Raw genomic sequence first — 18,005 nt, forward strand, 5'->3', positions numbered from 1 at the left:
GTTGTTCGCCTTGGCGGGCACAGGTAGTTGTCACGACTAACGAGAGACATAAGAAACGAATGGTGATAGACTATTCCCAAACTATTAATAGGTATACTCAATTAGATGCGTACCCTTTGCCTAAGATTGATGAGCTTATCAATAAAGTATCTCAGTATAAGGTTTTTAGCACTATTGACCTAAAGAGTGCTTATCATCAGATTCCTATTGTTAAGAAGGATCAACCATATACGGCCTTTGAGGCTGGTGGAAAGCTGTATCAGTTTTGCCGAATACCATTTGGTGTTACTAATGGTGTTGCTTGTTTTCAACGGGCAATGGATGCTTTTATAAGTGATAACTCCCTCTCTGACACCTTTTCATACTTAGATGACATCACGGTGTGTGGCAAATCAAGGGTGGAGCATGATTCTAATTTAGAAAGATTCCTTCAAGCTGCGGAAAAAGTTGGTTTAACTTTCAATAAAGAGAAGTGTACCTTTTCGACCACTGAGGTAAATCTACTGGGGTACATTATCTCGGGAAACAAGATTAAACCAGACCCAGAACGTCTGCGACCATTGATTGATTTACCTTGTCCTACTAATTCTAAGGCTTTGCAACAAGTTGTTGGACTGTTTTCTTACTATTCTAATTGGATTGCAAATTTCTCACAGAAGATCCGGCCTCTTATTCGGGTTACGACATATCCTCTATCATGGGAGGCCAGGACGTGTTTTGATAATTTTAAAAAGGATATCCTTGGAGCAGTTGTGCATTCTATTGATGAGCAGGTTCCTTTTGTGATTGAGACGGACGCTTCTGATTTTGCAATTGGGGCTACTCTGAACCAAAATGGAAGACCTGTGGCCTTTTTCTCACGTACCTTGAACAATAGTGAAAAAAGGCATTCTTCAATAGAGAAAGAGGCGTATGCAATAGTAGAAGCACTGCGTAAATGGAGACATTATTTATCGGGGCGACATTTTACGTTGGTAACTGATCAAAAGTCTGTGTCCTTTATGTTTGATGTCAAACATTTTGGAAAGATTAAGAATGATAAAATAATGAGGTGGAGGATTGAGTTGGCATGTTACCATTTTGATATAGTTTATCGTCCGGGGAAGGATAATGTTGCTGCTGATGCGCTGTCGAGGGCTTATTGTTCTGTGATTCACGGAGATACGCTTATTAATCTTCACAATGCCTTATGCCATCCTGGGGTTACGAGGATGATACACTTCGTACGCAGTAAGAATTTGCCCTTTTCAGTTGAAGACGTCAAGCGGATGACTTCATCATGTTCTATCTGTGCTCGGTGTAAACCGAGTTTCTTTAAGCCTCAACGAGCTCATCTTATAAAGGCTACTTCTCCTTTTGAACGTTTGAGCGTCGATTTCAAGGGGCCTCTTCCTTCAACTACTCAAAACTGATATATATTTACTGTTGTGGATGAGTTTTCAAGGTTCCCTTTTGCTTTTCCTTGCGCAGATGTATCAGCTGCTACAGTTATCAAATGTCTGACTCAACTTTTTGTCATCTTTGGGATGCCTGCGTATATCCATTCGGATCAGGGAAGTTCTTTTATGTCTTCCCAGTTGAAGGAATACCTTCAGAGTCGGGGAATTTCTACTAGCAGACTACCCCGTATAATCCCCAGGGTAATGGACAGTGCGAACGATACAATGGGGTGATCTGGAAGGCAGTTATGTTGGCTTTGACATCCTGGAACCTTAAGAATACACAGTGGGAAATGGTACTGCCTGATGCCCTGCATTCCATTAGATCATTGCTTTCAACGGCTACTAATGTGACCCCCCATGAAAGGCTCTTTAACTATCCGCGGAGATCTACTACGGGATATTCGGTACCTTCATGGCTTACTATGCAGGGACCTGTGCTGCTTCGACGCCATGTTAGATTGTCAAAATATGATCCTTTAGTGGAGGAGGTGGAGCTGTTGGAGGCAAATTCCCAATATGCTCATAATCGATTCCAAGATGGGAAAGAAAGTACCGTTTCAACTAAAGACTTGGCTCCTTGTGGTGGCCAGCCCTCTTCTGAGGATATTAACAATAGTCATGATTCAGATAATGTGGATGCTGTTACAGATACTACGAATATTTCCAATCCGACTGCAGATAATTATACTTCTATTAGTCAGCCTTCGATGGATGTTCATGACCGTCCCAGTTTACCTCCTGATGGGATTTCTAATCCGGAAACCGTTGAAATTCGGGATATGGATAGCCTTCCTGCAGAAGATACTTCTGTGTCTCCTGGTGTGGGAGGGCAAGGAATTTCACCAAGGTTAAGAAGGTCGACACGAACAAGATATTCGGTCGACCGATTGAAAATGGACTTTTAAATTGATAGTAATGTTTTAAAATTGTTGAAATATTATATTATATTGTTTTAGTTGAGAGATACTTAATACTTATGTACAATGTTACTATTTGTTGTTGCTCACTTAGTATTGTGTCATGTTGAATAGTTTTATTTTGTCTGTGCATAGTTTTAGTTGTAAATAATTAATTATAAATTGTAAAGGTTATTTAGGTTGGAGTATATTTTAAAAGGAGGGGTGAATGTGGTGATTATTCTTTATGTTTAGTAAGAAGTATTGTGATTGGTTGTTTGTTTCCTGCCTTGGGATATATGCTGTAATCTCATTGGTAGTTGATGTCATGTGATTTGTGGTGGCCATCTTAAATTCAGTTCTTCCAGCCTTTAGTTGGGACTGGGTGTTGAAGATGTGCTACAGGATTTTTAAGTTAATAAAGCCTAGATTAGAAAGGCAAATCTATTCTTTATCTCATGGCTCAATACGAAACAATGGCACATTGTAAACCCACCCTCCAGGGACTCTGTCTGGTCGCCCACTGCTGACACAACTGGCTCCATAGCCTGTGCAGTCTCCACACACAGTGCAGACCATGCACTGGTCCAGCTTCCATTTGTGCATTCCAGGGGAGCACATTATGGATTTCTCATCCTTTTCATCCAGCTCCTCTTCCAAATCCTCATCCATTGCTGTTGCCATGTTTTCCACATTGTAACCTACTTAAAAAAACAAACATGGGTCACTTCATTCACAATATTTCTGCCTAAATTAGTCTTACCATTTATTTAACATCCAATTAAAACTGGCCAAGAATAAGACTGTTCACGCCATTAAATGATTGTACAGAATGATTACGTTGAAGTGCCTTTGGATTTTTCCTATTTGTCAAGGTGTGAAATATCCAAGGATGTCATCTCATCCCCCAGCATCATCTTCTAGTGAGTCAGCCATCAATAGGTCACTCACCTTGCAAAACTACAATGCTGGGAGACAAGCGCAAGGCACTGCTCCTAAATGTCATAGCACTGGATATTTGAGGGTCTCAATCACCATGCCAAGTATTAAAGGATGTGGAAATGTGCTCTAACCATTCCAGCACAACATCCAATGGGGGAAGAGGCTATTTTTTGTTGCTATTTTCATATTTGACACAACATGGTAAGTGTAACAAGTCTGACTGAGCTCAAAGTATTAGTGCTCATCAAAAAAGTTCAGTGAAGCACTAATTGGTTGTCTCAGTCAGAATAGCCATATGGAGAGCTGGTATGGAAAACTGAAATGTTCTGACTCAGAGATTTTCCCTTCATTTAACTTGCTGGATATTAAAGCTAATGCTGGCTGCAAACATGCTCCAATCGTCAGCATTGACCTTTCTCACCTTATGGAAGAAACACCTACACCAGTACTTTAAGTTTTAAGTACTTTTGGACAAAGATACATGCTTTTAAAAAAAAAAAAGTACCTGCTACCTTGGAGGAAAGAATTTCAATTTAGAGGGACACTGTCTTGTACCACTGACCATTTTCACCTGCACTCAAAGCCGTTCAATGATAACATCCAAGTAGCTTCATACCAGTCTAGGTCCAATCTGGAGGCAACTAAGTTATAAAACAAATTCGTAATGCCCGCGTATGCAGCATCCATGCCTGAATTAACTTTTCCCATCTTTGGTACCTGTATCCAGGCCAATCCAAAGCACCATCGTCCATGAAAACCAATAGTGCTGCCCTGGCACATATCAGTTACCTCCATACTCTTAATTCATTGGTAAGACTACAGGTGCAAATGGAGACTAGAGTGGATCTCCATGGCAGGATGCTGACAAAAATCAAAATTCTCTCCTGCTTTAAAAATAATACAACACTTTTACAAAGGTCTCTACCCAAAACATTAACCTTTTCTCTTTTCAGATGCTGACAGATCTTTGTATTTTCGATTTATAAATCACTTACAATACAAAATACTTTTTACAAGGTAGCAGACTTTACAAAGTTCCTGGCAAGAATCCGAGTTTGCTCAAAGGAAACGGATTATACGTAATAGATTCTTTTACCAAAATGGAGTGCTCCCGACAACAAATATGCTTCTCACAAAGAGAAAGTATGAGCTGCTCCTGAATGACACGGCTTACCTTTCCCCCCTTGACAGAGTGCACCAGTCTCCCTTCCACATTGTCCTTTATTGTTCACACCAAATGTCCAAACCTCTCCATTCTTGGTCAATACACAGGCATGAGCTTTACCCATGGCTACTTGTGTCACAAAGTGGCCCTTCAACTCAGTCACAAGACCTATTTATAAATAAAAGTTTAAGAACATGTGCTTAACCAAATGAAAGATCATTGAAGAAAAAACTTTGGCAGAAAGACAAAATACAAATATTTATGTATTGACCATTTTAGATTACCAACCTGAGCTGTCACAGTAAACAGCATCTTTTCCAAACATGTACAGTTCTCCCTCCTTTGTTGTGATAGCGCTGCTTCCATTGTTACATGCTGTATAGATTGCAGTTTTACTTTCCATTTTAATCATTTTCTTTGGCTTATAAGGTTTTGGTTGGCGTCTGCTTTTAGCTACAAGGGAGTAGAAAATCTAAGTCAATAGTTATACATTTCAATTGTAGTATACACATTAATGGTTATGTCTATTTGAAAAGAAAGGCAATTCCAGAGATAATTAGCTCCTCTAGAGCCTGGATTATGCTTTGCACTCAGTTTATTTTTAAATCTTAAATGTCCAGGCCTTCTCTAGGGAGGACAGTTGCATGAAAATGATAAGGCTATCAGGAGGAATGGCAGTACTTTTGTTTATGCGATGTACCCAGCTGAAAGCATGTTTTCCCCATGGTTAGGTGGTTGTGCATCAGCTTGTAAGCTAGTTTCAAGTGGCAAACCCCAATGAAATGAATGGGGCTGCTCCATGGTACAGGTATCTCCACCCCATCACTGACAGCATTGGAAGGCAAACGCCTCCAAATGGGATGTGTTCAGAGAGGGAAATTTTAAAGACTTAGTTTTAAAGTGGTACTTATATGTTGTTTCCAATTGTCCATCTCCTCAGGATATCAGAGTAATTTGAACAGACTTTCCTTCAAGACAGTAATCCAGATAAAAACCAAAAAAAAACCTCCTGGGACAGAGCAGCTAGACCAATGACTTAGAAACTATGATAAAGATTTTTCTATTTTTACTCATCTTAGACTAGTAAGATTTTGTGATACTTGTAATCACTTAAAATTGTGTATCCATTTAAACACGGAATGTCAGGAGGTGGTTCTTTTCCCAGAGAATGGTGGGCCTCTGGAACAGGCTGCCATCTTGTGCGGTGGATGCTGATTCACTGAATTCCTTCACCTGGACCCGTTTCTGGTTGGGGCAGAGATCACCTTATAGAAGGTAGGTACTGTAGGGAATTCAGGACCCGAGTGATCTTCTGGATTAGTCTGATCACCTAGATGGGTCAGAAAGGAATTTCCCAGATTTTTCCCTCCAAATTGGCCTGGTTTTTCGCACCTCCCAGGAGATCACTTGGTTTCGGGTGTGGTGGAGTGTATATATTGTGATACACCAGGTATCGCAATTTTGTGGGACAGGCACGATGGACCAAGGGGTCTTTACCTGTCAGTCATTGTTTTTATGTTCGTATACCAGGATGTTGCACATTTTTCTATTAAGCAATTTTTTTCATTGTTCATAGCTCTGAATATGAAACATCAAAACCTTGCATTATTCCTTTTATTTTTTTTAAATTGGCACGGAAGAGTTAACTTTGAAGGATGAGTTCGCATTAAAAGGATCCTTTTGGAACTCTTCATAAAGTAGGGTTCCATCAAACTCATTTCCATCATTTCCAATAGTGCTAATCATTTTCCTATTTATTGTTGTCATACATGTCTGACTACCACTACAATTTTATCTCCCTGCTTTTAGAAGTACTCGTGCCCTGAAATGGCTGAGTAGTTTTATACGCTCATAGCTATTTCATATCAGCAAATGACACACACAAACATTCTTAGTTAAATATGTCCACTTCCAAGCTTGTACCTGATTCACCATCCTCTCCTTTACTAGCCAACCCAGTGAAGAAAACGCTTCCATCTTCAGCCACCATTAAGGCATGAGAACCATCATGGCCCACAGAGAACTGTACAATCTTTGGTGATTTTGTGATGGGCAGTTCAACCCATTTCCCTGCAGTAGGACCTCCTTGTTTGATTCCAAGACTCTGATATTTGCCAGTATAATACATCTAGGGACAAAAAAGAAAAGTGAACTCTTTGAAAAAGTAACTGCACGATTTTAATATCCATATTCTATCACTTTTTAAGCAGAATAGCAACATCCATCATGCTTTATCTGCAACCCTGCAGATTTGAAGAAGAAATTATTGCAGGGATATGGCTGAAGAAGAAAACAATTGCAGGGATATAGGGAAAGAGCAGGGGAGTGGGACTAACTGGATTGCTCGAAGAGCCAGCACAGTCTTGATGGGCCAAACGGCCTCCTTCTGTGCTGCACGATTCTATGATTAACCACAGTAAAACCATAAAATCACAACTAAAAATGTAATTGGGATTGAAGATGCACATTATTGTCACAAAAAATTCATGTTCCAAAATATATACTGTACTCCATATATTGGAATTAGCCGAGTCCAAGTATATTTTTGCAGGCTGTCTTTTGCCAGACAAAGAACAAATTTTCTTTTACTGCGATGATCATCAGTGTAACAGCATTCATTCTATGCTATGTTTACTAACAGCCATACAAGACCACATCACATTGCTGAGTTAGTACTGGGTTAATTATAAACGACTTGTAATCAATATCCCAGAAAGAATTCATTTCAACTTCAATTATGCCAATACTAAGCCCGTGGCCAAATTATGCAGATCAAAAATTAGACATCTAACCACTCAAACTTTGACCTGGACTTTGCGGTCAGCGGCAAACGAATGGCGTTCGCCCTTCATTATACCTACCCACAGACATTCTGTGGGGTTTTTTGCACAACAACTTGCAGTAATTAGTGTGAAAACATTCTGGACCTACCATGTTTTTTTTCTTTACAATGGATTAATTACCAGATCAAAATGACTCAATCCATAAAGTGGACCATAATTGACAAACACAAATCATTCTGAACTCATTATTTCATACAAGATACAGAAACTCGCTTAAGCCTTTGCTATAATACTATATGCCATTATAAAAATGTTACTATTCGTAATAGTTGCATGGTAGATTTACCAAACTTGTACACAGTGGTGGAAGAAGTAAAGTTTGTGCCTTAAATTAGCAATACAGAAATCATCACAGGCACATACAGGCAAAGGAAAAGAAAAATCAACTTGCTATACAGGGGATCTGTGTGAAGAGGGCAAGCAATGGTGTTGCCTCCTTAATCAATCACATTGAAGAATCCTTACTAAGACACAGCAAAGGTAAGTTAAAATATTTAATTCAATGTCAAATCATGTATAGAAAGTGAAATGAGGGAAAGAAACACGGGATTGAGAGAGAGAGAGAGAGAGAGAGCGAGAGAGAAAAAAGACAAAATCTCCAACTATAATTAAAATCTGAAGGAATAAGACTCCACATTTTAAAAGTAAATTTTCAGTGCCAGAGAGGCTGTTTGGCAGTAATCATGACTTATCACGCTGTTAAAAATTCACTTCCACTTCAATGGACAAGCCCTATCCTTTTTTTGGCATAGTTAGTGGGTATCTGTTGGGTAAGTACCGCAATTTCATGCCCTTCCATGTGTTTGAATGCCGAGTCTGTCGGTGAGACACCGGTGTAGTAAAACTTCTGGAGGAGCAGGGTGACTCGAACAGCAACTTCCTTATTTCCACGTTCAACTATGCATGTGCAGATGCTGGAAGTTGCTGTCCGATTTACTCCTTAATAACGGTGAACGTTGATAACCTCAGTTATTCTTCCTGCAAAATCCGGTCCATTGTGTCGAGCAGCAGTAGAAAGTAGAAATTATAAGATCTGGCCCTTCAGAAAATGATTTAGGTTTTCAGCTCATACTGTTGCACTATTGCAGTAATAAAAGGGAGCTTTATTATAGTATTGACGCTACATAACTAAAACAATTGGAAACACTAGTTCTGCACATTCCACCTGCGCCCGCTAGCTCCCCCTTTTCTCTCTTTTGCTTTAGTTTTAAATTTTAATTCTTCTGCCCGCCCCACCCCCCACCCTAACTTATACTTTCTTTTCTAATCCTAAAAAATCTTTTCATTTGTCTTGTTTCTTTCTCCTTCTGGCTTCCAATGAGAGTTTTGGAGATGGATGCAATTTTTTAAAAATATGAGTTTTCATGAACTGAACACACTTAATAGTCTTTTGTAAGTAATCAAAAGACCAGTCAGTCAGTCACGTAGGCAGTTCACAGCTATTGCAAGACGAGCTTTAAAATGGTATGGGGTCCCATTGTTTCTCCACAACCCTCTCCCCTCATTTCAATAGCCCCACTTATTCGTTTCGATGTAGAACCTGAATAAATGAGGGGCATCATGATCTTTTCAAACATTTCACAAACATAGCAGTTAATAAAAATTAGAACGCAATTATTTTAAAAAGACGGAGAAAAGGTACAATCTCTGAACAAAAATTCCAACAGATGGGCATGACAATGGATTCTTTTGCCTTCACATTCTGGACCTACCAGGTTTTTTTTCTTTACAATGGATTAATTACCAGACCAAAATGACTCAATCCATAAAGTGGACCATAATTGACAAACACAAATCATTCTGAACTCATTACTTCATACAAGATATAGAAACATGGCCAATCACTCGCTTAAGCCTTTGCTATAATAATACTACATGCCATTATAAAAATGTTACTATTTGTAATAGTTGCATGGTAGATTTACCAAACCTGTACACAGTGGTGGAAGAAGTAAAGTTTGTGCCTTAAATTAGCAATACAGAAATCATCACAGGCACATACAGGCAAAGGAAAAGAAAAATCAACTTGCTACCCATGTACATTCTATGTTGGCTGGCTGTAAAGAAAGATCATCAAAATGGAGTAGGCTTCTGCCCATCATAATCATGATCAATGAACAAAAGCCTAAAAAATACTGTTGGCTACATTAGTAGATGAATGGTTAATGTGCTCATATGACTTCCTATGCCCACTATTTTAGCAGAGGCATTAATGCATTTAAAATAAATGGACCACCACCACATCCAAATAGAGGACAAAAGAACGTCATACTATTAACCAGTCATTAACTGACATTGCCAACAGTAGGCTTTATTTAAAAAAATAAAATAAAACAAGTCAAGAAACAGAACTATTTCTACACATACCTTTCCATTAGCAGTTTTCATTAGTGCAAACTCTCTGCCGGCTCCTACAACAGCTGACTCCTCATCAAATCCTGTACCTGATAAAAATGAACACTTGTCAAGACTTCAGTATATTCATATAATGCAAAAAGATTAAGATTTTTTTTACATAGACTTAATAAATGCTAGAAATTTATCGGACATAGCACCTAAGATTTGTCAGCGTGAGGAACTACCAAGAAATTTGTAATGCTGTGTACAGAAAGAGAGTCAACACCCATGTGCAAATAGCAAAGGATGTTTAAATACAAACACATTAACCATTCAATAACATTACCAATAGAAATTTCTATTGGCACATTTTTTGAAAAATAAAGATAGACAAAACAGAGCTATTTCTATATATCCCTTTCTATTAGCGGTTTATCTATTGGAAAATCATGTTTAAAAGTGCCAACCTTCATAATCGGTTACGCCTGTACGTGATGCTGTGCTATGGCGTTTTCAACGTTAAATGTCACGTAATGTTACCAGTGTAGCGACAGCTGTGGCGTGAACAAGCGGCGGCTGACGAGGTCACATGGTCGGCAGTAGCGCAAAAGAGCAGGTGGCCGATGGGTCACATGGTCGGGCCGGCACGAATCATCTTGCGGCGCGAAGAAACAGACGGCATGGGTCACGTGGTCGGCGGCAACGTGAAGCAGAAGAGAGCAGCTTAGGGAGCACAGGTCCAGGGAGCTCGTAAGAGATGCAAGAAGAGGGGAACGATACAGAGAAGAAAGGGGTAGCTCGGGGGCAGGATGCAATGCAATAGAAACAAAGAAGGTAAAAGAGAAGCAAGATAAAAAGAGAGAAGCAGACTAAGAGGTGCAGGGTAAGTGAGAAGCAGGGTAAGAGAGAGAAAATGCAGAGTAAAAGAGTAGAGCAATGCAACAACTGAAGATCTCCTCATTGTCACGGGCCTGAGGGTATTGTTATACATTATATGTAATTGTGTTCTGTAATAAACAAGTCGCCACATTTAATTGACTATCTAAACTTACGTAGGATAATTATTAAAGTGTAAGATTAATAAAAAGGAGTTCAGAACCAATGCGAATAGAGTTTAGTGATTAACAAACAGCAATTAATCAGGCCCCAGCTGAACCTTATGGGAGAGAGATTCTCTTATAGGCTAAAACAGTAGCGGATAGTACACTTGAGAATTAATGGTTAAAAACAAGTGGAGTCACCAGTTACAAATTACAGCATCACCTACAGGCATAAATGGTACAGCAAGCAAATGTTGACACCTGAATGAATGCATTTTCACAAAGATAGCATGACACAGGACTTCTCAATAGAATAGAATGTTGCAAGCCACTCAGCAATTTTAATATATATTCTAAATTTAATCCTTTGTTTCCTCATTAATTTTGTCCGCCCAGTCCTACATTCATTAACTCCTTGCTGGAGAGTTTCAGGGTTGGTCGTCACCATCCAGTGCCGCGCCCAATTAGCTACTTTCACGCGAGAGTCTTTATAGTCAGTCAGAAGACACTCTGATTACAGTCTGATCCTGCCATTATCTGAAGTTCATGCAGACTCTTCCAGCAAGCATTACACACCAAAAGGTGGCACTTCAGGCTGGGTTTTCCATCCCCACTCCAGGGCAGCTAGGTCTACCCATAGCACCTCAATGGCTACCGTTCAACAACAACTTGTATTTATATAGTGCCTTTAACATAGAAAAACATCCCAAGGTGCTTCACAGAAGTGTAAAGAGACACCGAACCAAAGGGTATTAGGAGGGGTGACCAAAAGAAGTGGATTTTAAGGAGTCTTAAAAGAGAGGGAGGTGGAGCGGTGGCGAGGAGTCGGGAAGGAACTCCAGAGCTTAAGGCTTAGATAGCTAAGGCATAGCCGTCAATGGTTGGGGCCAAGTGAGCGGGCTGAAGGCATGGCCGCCAAAGATGGGGTAAAGCGAGTGAGCTGAAGGCATGGCCGTCAATGGTGGGGAGAAGCGAGCGGGCTAAAGGCATGGCCGTCAATGGTGGGGTGAAGCAAGAGAGCTGAAGGCATGGCCGCCAATGGTGGGGAGAAGCGAGTGAGCTGAAGGCATGGCCGTCAATGGTGGGGAGAAGCAAGCGGGCTAAAGGCATGGCCGTCAATGGTGGGGTGAAGCGAGTGAGCTGAAGGCATGGCCGCCAATGCTGGGGAGAAGCGAGTGAGCTGAAGGCATGGCCATCAATGGTGGGGAGAAGCGAGTGAGCTGAAGGCATGGCAGTCAATGGTGGGGAGAAGCGAGCGGGCTAAAGGCATGGCCGTCAATGGTGGGGAGAAGCGAGTGAGCTGAAGGCATGGCCGTCAATGGTGGGGAGAAGCGAGTGAGCTGAAGGCATGGCCGTCAATGGTGGGGAGAAGCGAGTGAGCTGAAGGCATGGCCGTCAATGGTGGGGAGAAGCGAGTGAGCTGAAGGCATGGCCGTCAATGGTGGGGAGAAGCGAGTGAGCTGAAGGCATGGCCGTCAATGGTGGGGAGAAGCGAGTGAGCTGAAGGCATGGCAGTCAATGGTGGGGAGAAGCGAGCGGGGGGGGGGGGGGTGTTTACAAGAAGCCCAAGTCAAAGAAAAGCATCCCAATTCCCCCTTCCAACCCAGTTTTCTTCTCTATTCTCTCCTTTTCGAGGGAATGGTAGCAGTGGTTATGTTACTGGACTAGTAATCCGGAGAGGCGAGTTCAAATCACATCGTGGCAGCTGGGAAATTTAAATTCAGTTAATTAAATAAACTTGGAATGAAAAGCTAGTATCAGTAACGGTGACCATGAAACTATCAGATTGTCGTAAAAACCCATCTAGTTCACTAATGTCCTTTAGGGAAACAAATCTGCCGTCCTTACCCGGTCTGGCCTATATGTGACTCCAGACCCACAGCAATGCGGTTGACTCTTAACTGCCCTCTGAAATGGCCGAGCAAGTCACTCAGTTGTAAAAAGCCGCTACGAAAAACAATAGGAATAAAACCGGACGGACCACCCGGCATCGACCTCAGCACTGGCTACGGACACGACAACGGCACACCCAGCCCAGTCAAACCTGAAAAGTCCTCCTCACCAACATCTGGGGGGCTTGTGCCAAAATAGGGAGAGCTGTCCCACAGACTAGTCAAGCAACAGCCTGACATAGTCATACTCACAGAATCATACCTTTCAGCCAATGTCCCAAACTACTCCGTCATCATCCCTGGGTATGTCCTGTCCCACCAGCAGGACAGACCCACCAGGGGTGGTGGCACAGTCAGGAAGGAGTGGCCCTGGGAGTCCTCAACATTGACTCCGGACCCCATGAAGTCTCATGGCTTCAAGTCAAGCATGGGCAAGGGAACCTCCTGCTGATTACCACCTACCGCCCTCCCTCAGCTGATGAATCAGTACTCCTCCATGTTGAACACCACTTGGAAGAAGCAGAGTAGCAAGAGCACAGAATGTACTCTGGGTGGGGGACTTCAATGTCCATCACCAAGAGTGGCTTGGTAGCACCACTATTGACTGGCCAAGTCATGAAGGACATAGCTGCCAGTCTGGGCCTGCGACAGGTGGAGAGAGAACCAACACAAGGGAAAAATCTACTTGACCTCGTCCTCACCAATCAACCTGTCGCAGATGCATCTGTCCACGACAGCATTGGTAGCAGTGACCACCGCAGTCATTGGGGAGACGGAGTCCCGTCTTCACACTGAGGACACCCTCCACTGTGTTGTGTGGCACTACCACCATGCTAAATGGGATAGATTCAGAACAGATCTAGTAGCTCAAAAACTGGGCATCCATGAGGCGCTGTGGGCCATCAGCAGCAGCAGAATTGTATTCCACCACAATCGGTAACCTCATGGCCCAGCATATCCCTCACTCTACCATTACCATCAAGCCAGGGGACCAACCCTGGTTCAATAAGGAGTGTAGAAGAGCATGCCAGGAGCAGCACCAGGCGTACCTAAAAATGAGGGGCCAACCCGGGGAAGCTGCAACACAGGACTACATGCATGCTAAAAAGCAGTAGCAGCATGCTATAGACAGGGCTAAGCGATCCCACAATCAACAGATCAGATCAAAGCTCTGCAGTCCTGCCACATCCAGTCGTGAATGGTGGTGGACCATTAAGCAACTAATGGTGGAGGAGGCTCCAAGAATATTCCCATCCTCAATGATGGTGGAGCCCAGCACGTGAGTGCAAAAGACATAGCTGAAGCGTTTGCAACCAACTTCAGGCAGAAGTGCCGGGTGGATGATCCATATCGGCCTCCTCCTGAGTTCTCCATCATCACCGAAGCCAGTCTTCAGCCAATTCGATTTACTCCACGTGGTATCAAGAAACGGCTGAGCGCACTGGATACAGCAATGGCTATGGGCCCTGACAACATCCCGGCTGTGGTGCTGAAGACTTGTGCTCTAGAACTAGCCGCACCTCTAGCCAATTTGTTCCAGTACAGCTATAACACTGGCATCTATCCGACAACGTGGAAAACTGCCCAGGTGTGTCCTGTTCACAAAAGCAGGACAAATCTATTCCGGCCAATTACCGCCTCATCAGTCTACTCTCAATCATCAGCAAAGTGATAGAAGGTGTCGTTGACAGCGCTATCAAGCAGCACTGACCAATAACCTGCTTACTGATGCCGAGTTTGGGATCTGCCAGGACCACTCGGCTCCAGATCTCATTACAGCCTTGGTCCAAACATGGACAAAAGAGCTGAATTCTAGAGGTGAGGAGAGTGACTGCCCTTGACATCAAGGCAGCATTTGACCGAGTGTGGCATCAAGGAGCCCTAGCAAAACTGAAGTCAATGGGAATCGGAGGGAAAACTCTCTACTGGCTGGAGTCATACCTAGCAGAAAGGAAGATGGTTGTGGTGGTTGGAGGTCAAACATCTCAGCCCCAGGACATCGCTGCAGGAGTTCCTCGGAACAGTGGCCCAGGCCCAACCATCTTCAGCTGCTTCATCAATGACCTTCCCTCCATCATAAAAGGTCAGAAGTGGGGATATTCACTGATGACTGCAAAGTGTTCAGTGCCATTCACAACTCCTCAGCTAATGAAGCTGTCCATGCGCGCATGCAGCAAGACCTGGACAAGTGCCAGGCAATGACCATCTCTAACAAGCGAGCGTCTAACCACTGTCCCTTGACATTCAACAGCAATGCCATTGCCGAATCCCCCACCATCAACATCCTGGGGGGTCACCATTGACCAGAAACTTAACTGGGCCAGCCACATTAACACTGTGGCAACAAGAGCAGGTCAAAGGTTGGGTATTCTGCAGCAAGTGTCTCACCTCCTGACTCCCCAACGCCTTTCCACCATCTCCAAGGCACAAGTAAGGAGTGTGATGGAATACTCTCCACTTGCCTGGACAAGTGCAGCTCCAACACTCAAGCAGCTCAACACCATCCAGGACAAAGCAGCCCACTTGATTGGCACCCCATCCACCACTTTAAACATTCACTCCCATCACCACCGGCGCACCATGGCTGCAGTGTGTACCATCTACAAGATGCACTGCAGCAACTCCCCAAGGCTCCTTCAGCAGCACCTCCCAAACCCGCGACCTCTACCACCTAGAAGGACAAGGGCAGCAGGCACATGGGAACACCACCTCCTCCAAGTTCCCCTCCAAGTCACACACCATCCCGACTTGGAAATATATCGCCATGTCAAAATCCTGGAACTCCCTCCTTAACAGCACTGTGGGAGTACCTCCACCACACAGACTGCAGCGGTTCAAGGTGGCGGCTCACCACCACCTTCTCAAGGGCAACTAGGGATGGGCAATAAATGCTGGCCTTGCCAGTGACACCCACATCCCACAAACGAATAAAAAAAAACTCACTTTTTGGAGTATAATTCCTCAGGCAGCAATTCCCCTCCAGTACCATGACAATATAATCATTAATCATTTGTGAACCTTCATAGTGTGTGCCATCAGGCTATTTGCAGAGGACAGCACAGGTGTATCTAATCTTGTATACAGTGTATACAAACTCGAAGCTGCAGCAGAGAATGCTGGATAGGAATTGAGCAGGTACACCGACCTTTTCTTTCCCACCCCCCCCTTCACATCCCTAACCCAGGGGCATTGTGAAAATTGCAGTGGTACTACCAATGCCCCAGCTGAAAATTTAAGTACAGGAAGTGTTTCCAAGTTTTCTCCAGGTTTTCCACCAGATTGACAGGCTAGCTGCCTGTCGGGAAAGCCTGCAGAAGGACACAGCGGGGGGGGGGGGGGGGGGGGGGGGAGAGAAAGAGAGAGGGGGGGGGTAGCGAGAGAGGGTGATCCGGGTTTTTGGGGGGGGGGGGGGGGGGGGGGGTGGCAGGCGGTTTACAGGGTAGCTTGTTAGGCCTGGAGCAAATACTCCTGCTTCTCCTGGCCCATAAGCAATGCTGTAAATGCACTTACCTTATGGACCCAGCCCTGCTCACCTGTCGGGTTGCCCGAGGCCAGTGAAACCCGGCCGACACGAGTTAAAAATAGAAATTGTTAAAATGGAGGCACACAGCCTCCTTAAAAGCTTCAAAATGACTGAACCGCCTCCTGGGAGTGGATTGGTTGCCCGCCCCTCGTTCCCCCCTCCGTTAAAACCGGAAGTGGGCAGGCTGGAAATTTTTTACATTTTTATATCCCACCCAACCCAAACCCACCTGTTTGAGGGTTCAAATTGCCCCCATATTCTCAAGGCAATGGCGACCAACACTAGTCGCCCCAAGTCTCAGTGTTATCAGCTATTTGAGTATCTACTTTCTGAACAGTGGAAGGAACTAGAGACAAAGGACAGCGCGAGTCATGCTAGCCATCATGATGTTTTTGATGTCCAAGCTCAATGCTGTAAACCTAGTTACTCATTACTGACTGTGTGGTCTGTGCATCCCACTGACAGAGGAGAGTTTTCACCCCAAACTTATTTCCCCCCAAGCACTGAGCATCTGAGAAGGGATGCAGTAGAGGCAAGATATTTATACAAAGTGAAGAAAGCAAAAAAACGAGAGAGAATCAGTCTCTAAACAAAGTGTTAGTGACATAAATCAATCAAAAAAAAATCAAGAATCCTTACTGATGATGTGCAAGTCTTTCTCTAGATCAAACAAGGAGAGGCCACAAGCATGTACACACTTCCTGGCTAGCTTGAGCTGCAGCTCCTGTTGAAGCACAGGCTCTGTGCTTGTTGCGTATATCCGAACTACAAAACCATCCTACAAGAGAGGGGGGAATAATATTGCTGATTACCTCATGTAAACTTCATTAGGTAATAAAGCATGCACCAAATTAAAACTGGATAGTACTGCCACCATAAAAATACACTTTCAAGCAAAATTGTTTGAAAAGTTCATTGTTACAAATAATATACTTGCATCTTTCGATGCTGTAATTTGATTGATGTATTCTCCATCTGTGAAAAGGATGTTCTGTCCTTCAGCCTGGCAACCTGAAGAGAGAAATTACATTAATTTGTAATCTATGTTTAGTTTTGTCAGCACAAAACATTAAGAATGCTTTGGAATTAAGGTAACATTCATGTATACACAAGCCTCTTGCAGCAATGATTTTAAACAAACAGTTTAACTTCGAGTTATCCATTTGTTTTAACAGCTAACCCTTTGGTCCAGGGGTTTGATTTGAGATTCCTTGATACTGAAGTTATTGTCCAATGCAGTATTTGCATCTGCAAAGCCCATATACTGAACTGATCACTTCTCCTACTTACATCTCACTATTTAACAAGAAAATATACACTAAGCTCTGCTTCCAATGGTCTTGGAAGCTGCGAAATACACATTATTTCCTTTTGAGACACAATTCTAAAAAAAGTCATTTAAAAAATGTTACAATGTCAAATCAAGAAGATGGGGTTTTGATGAGAGCAGATAGGGTGACACTGTTTCCACCGGCAGGAGGGTCAGTAACCAGAGAGGACGCTGATTGAAGATAATTGGCAAAAGAACCAGGGGACATGAGCATTTTTTTTTTTTTTTTTTTTTTTTTTTTTTTTTAAAACAGTGTGTTGATGATCTGGAATGCACTGCCTAAAAGGGTGGTGGAAGCAGATTCAATAGTAACTTTCAAAAGGGAACTGGGGTTGAAAAGGAAAAAAAGTACCGGCTGTGGGGGAAAAAGCAGCTGAGTGGGAATAATTGGACAGCTCTTCACAGGCATGATGGGCCAAACTACCTCCTTCTGTGCTGTATGATTCTATGAAACAGGGTGGAACAGCTTGCATGAAAATTATCCACGACGATCCCTCTTTGGTCACCTGGTCAGAAAATCAAAACACCCTAGGAGAATTATTTGAATTCAGAATTAAACCTTTTTTTTTTGGGGGGGGGGGGGGGGGCGGGCGGT

General features: G+C 43.0%; 1 protein-coding gene across 14 annotated transcripts in view; it reads right to left on the reverse strand.

Annotated features, from left to right (window-relative positions):
* The window catches only part of mycbp2 (MYC binding protein 2), a 230,805-nt gene that overhangs the window by 151,163 nt on the left and 61,637 nt on the right, over positions 1-18,005 (reverse strand). For 10 of the 14 annotated variants that reach the window (XM_085998513.1, XM_085998519.1, XM_085998522.1 and 7 more), the window contains exons 9-15: positions 17,018-17,091; positions 16,720-16,858; positions 9,656-9,732; positions 6,369-6,573; positions 4,734-4,898; positions 4,455-4,613; positions 2,835-3,042 (exon numbers count right to left, since the gene is read on the reverse strand). In XM_085998513.1, the coding sequence (XP_085854639.1) occupies positions 2,835-3,042; positions 4,455-4,613; positions 4,734-4,898; positions 6,369-6,573; positions 9,656-9,732; positions 16,720-16,858; positions 17,018-17,091 (1,027 nt within the window). The remainder of the gene's footprint in view (positions 1-2,834; positions 3,043-4,454; positions 4,614-4,733; positions 4,899-6,368; positions 6,574-9,655; positions 9,733-16,719; positions 16,859-17,017; positions 17,092-18,005) is intronic. The other 4 variants (XM_085998516.1, XM_085998525.1, XM_085998512.1 and 1 more) reach the window with 1 other exon arrangement.

The sequence above is a fragment of the Somniosus microcephalus genome, chromosome 10 (assembly GCF_052327205.1).
Source record: "Somniosus microcephalus isolate GS21.2 chromosome 10, FLI_Smic_1.0, whole genome shotgun sequence".
NCBI lineage: Eukaryota > Metazoa > Chordata > Chondrichthyes > Squaliformes > Somniosidae > Somniosus > Somniosus microcephalus.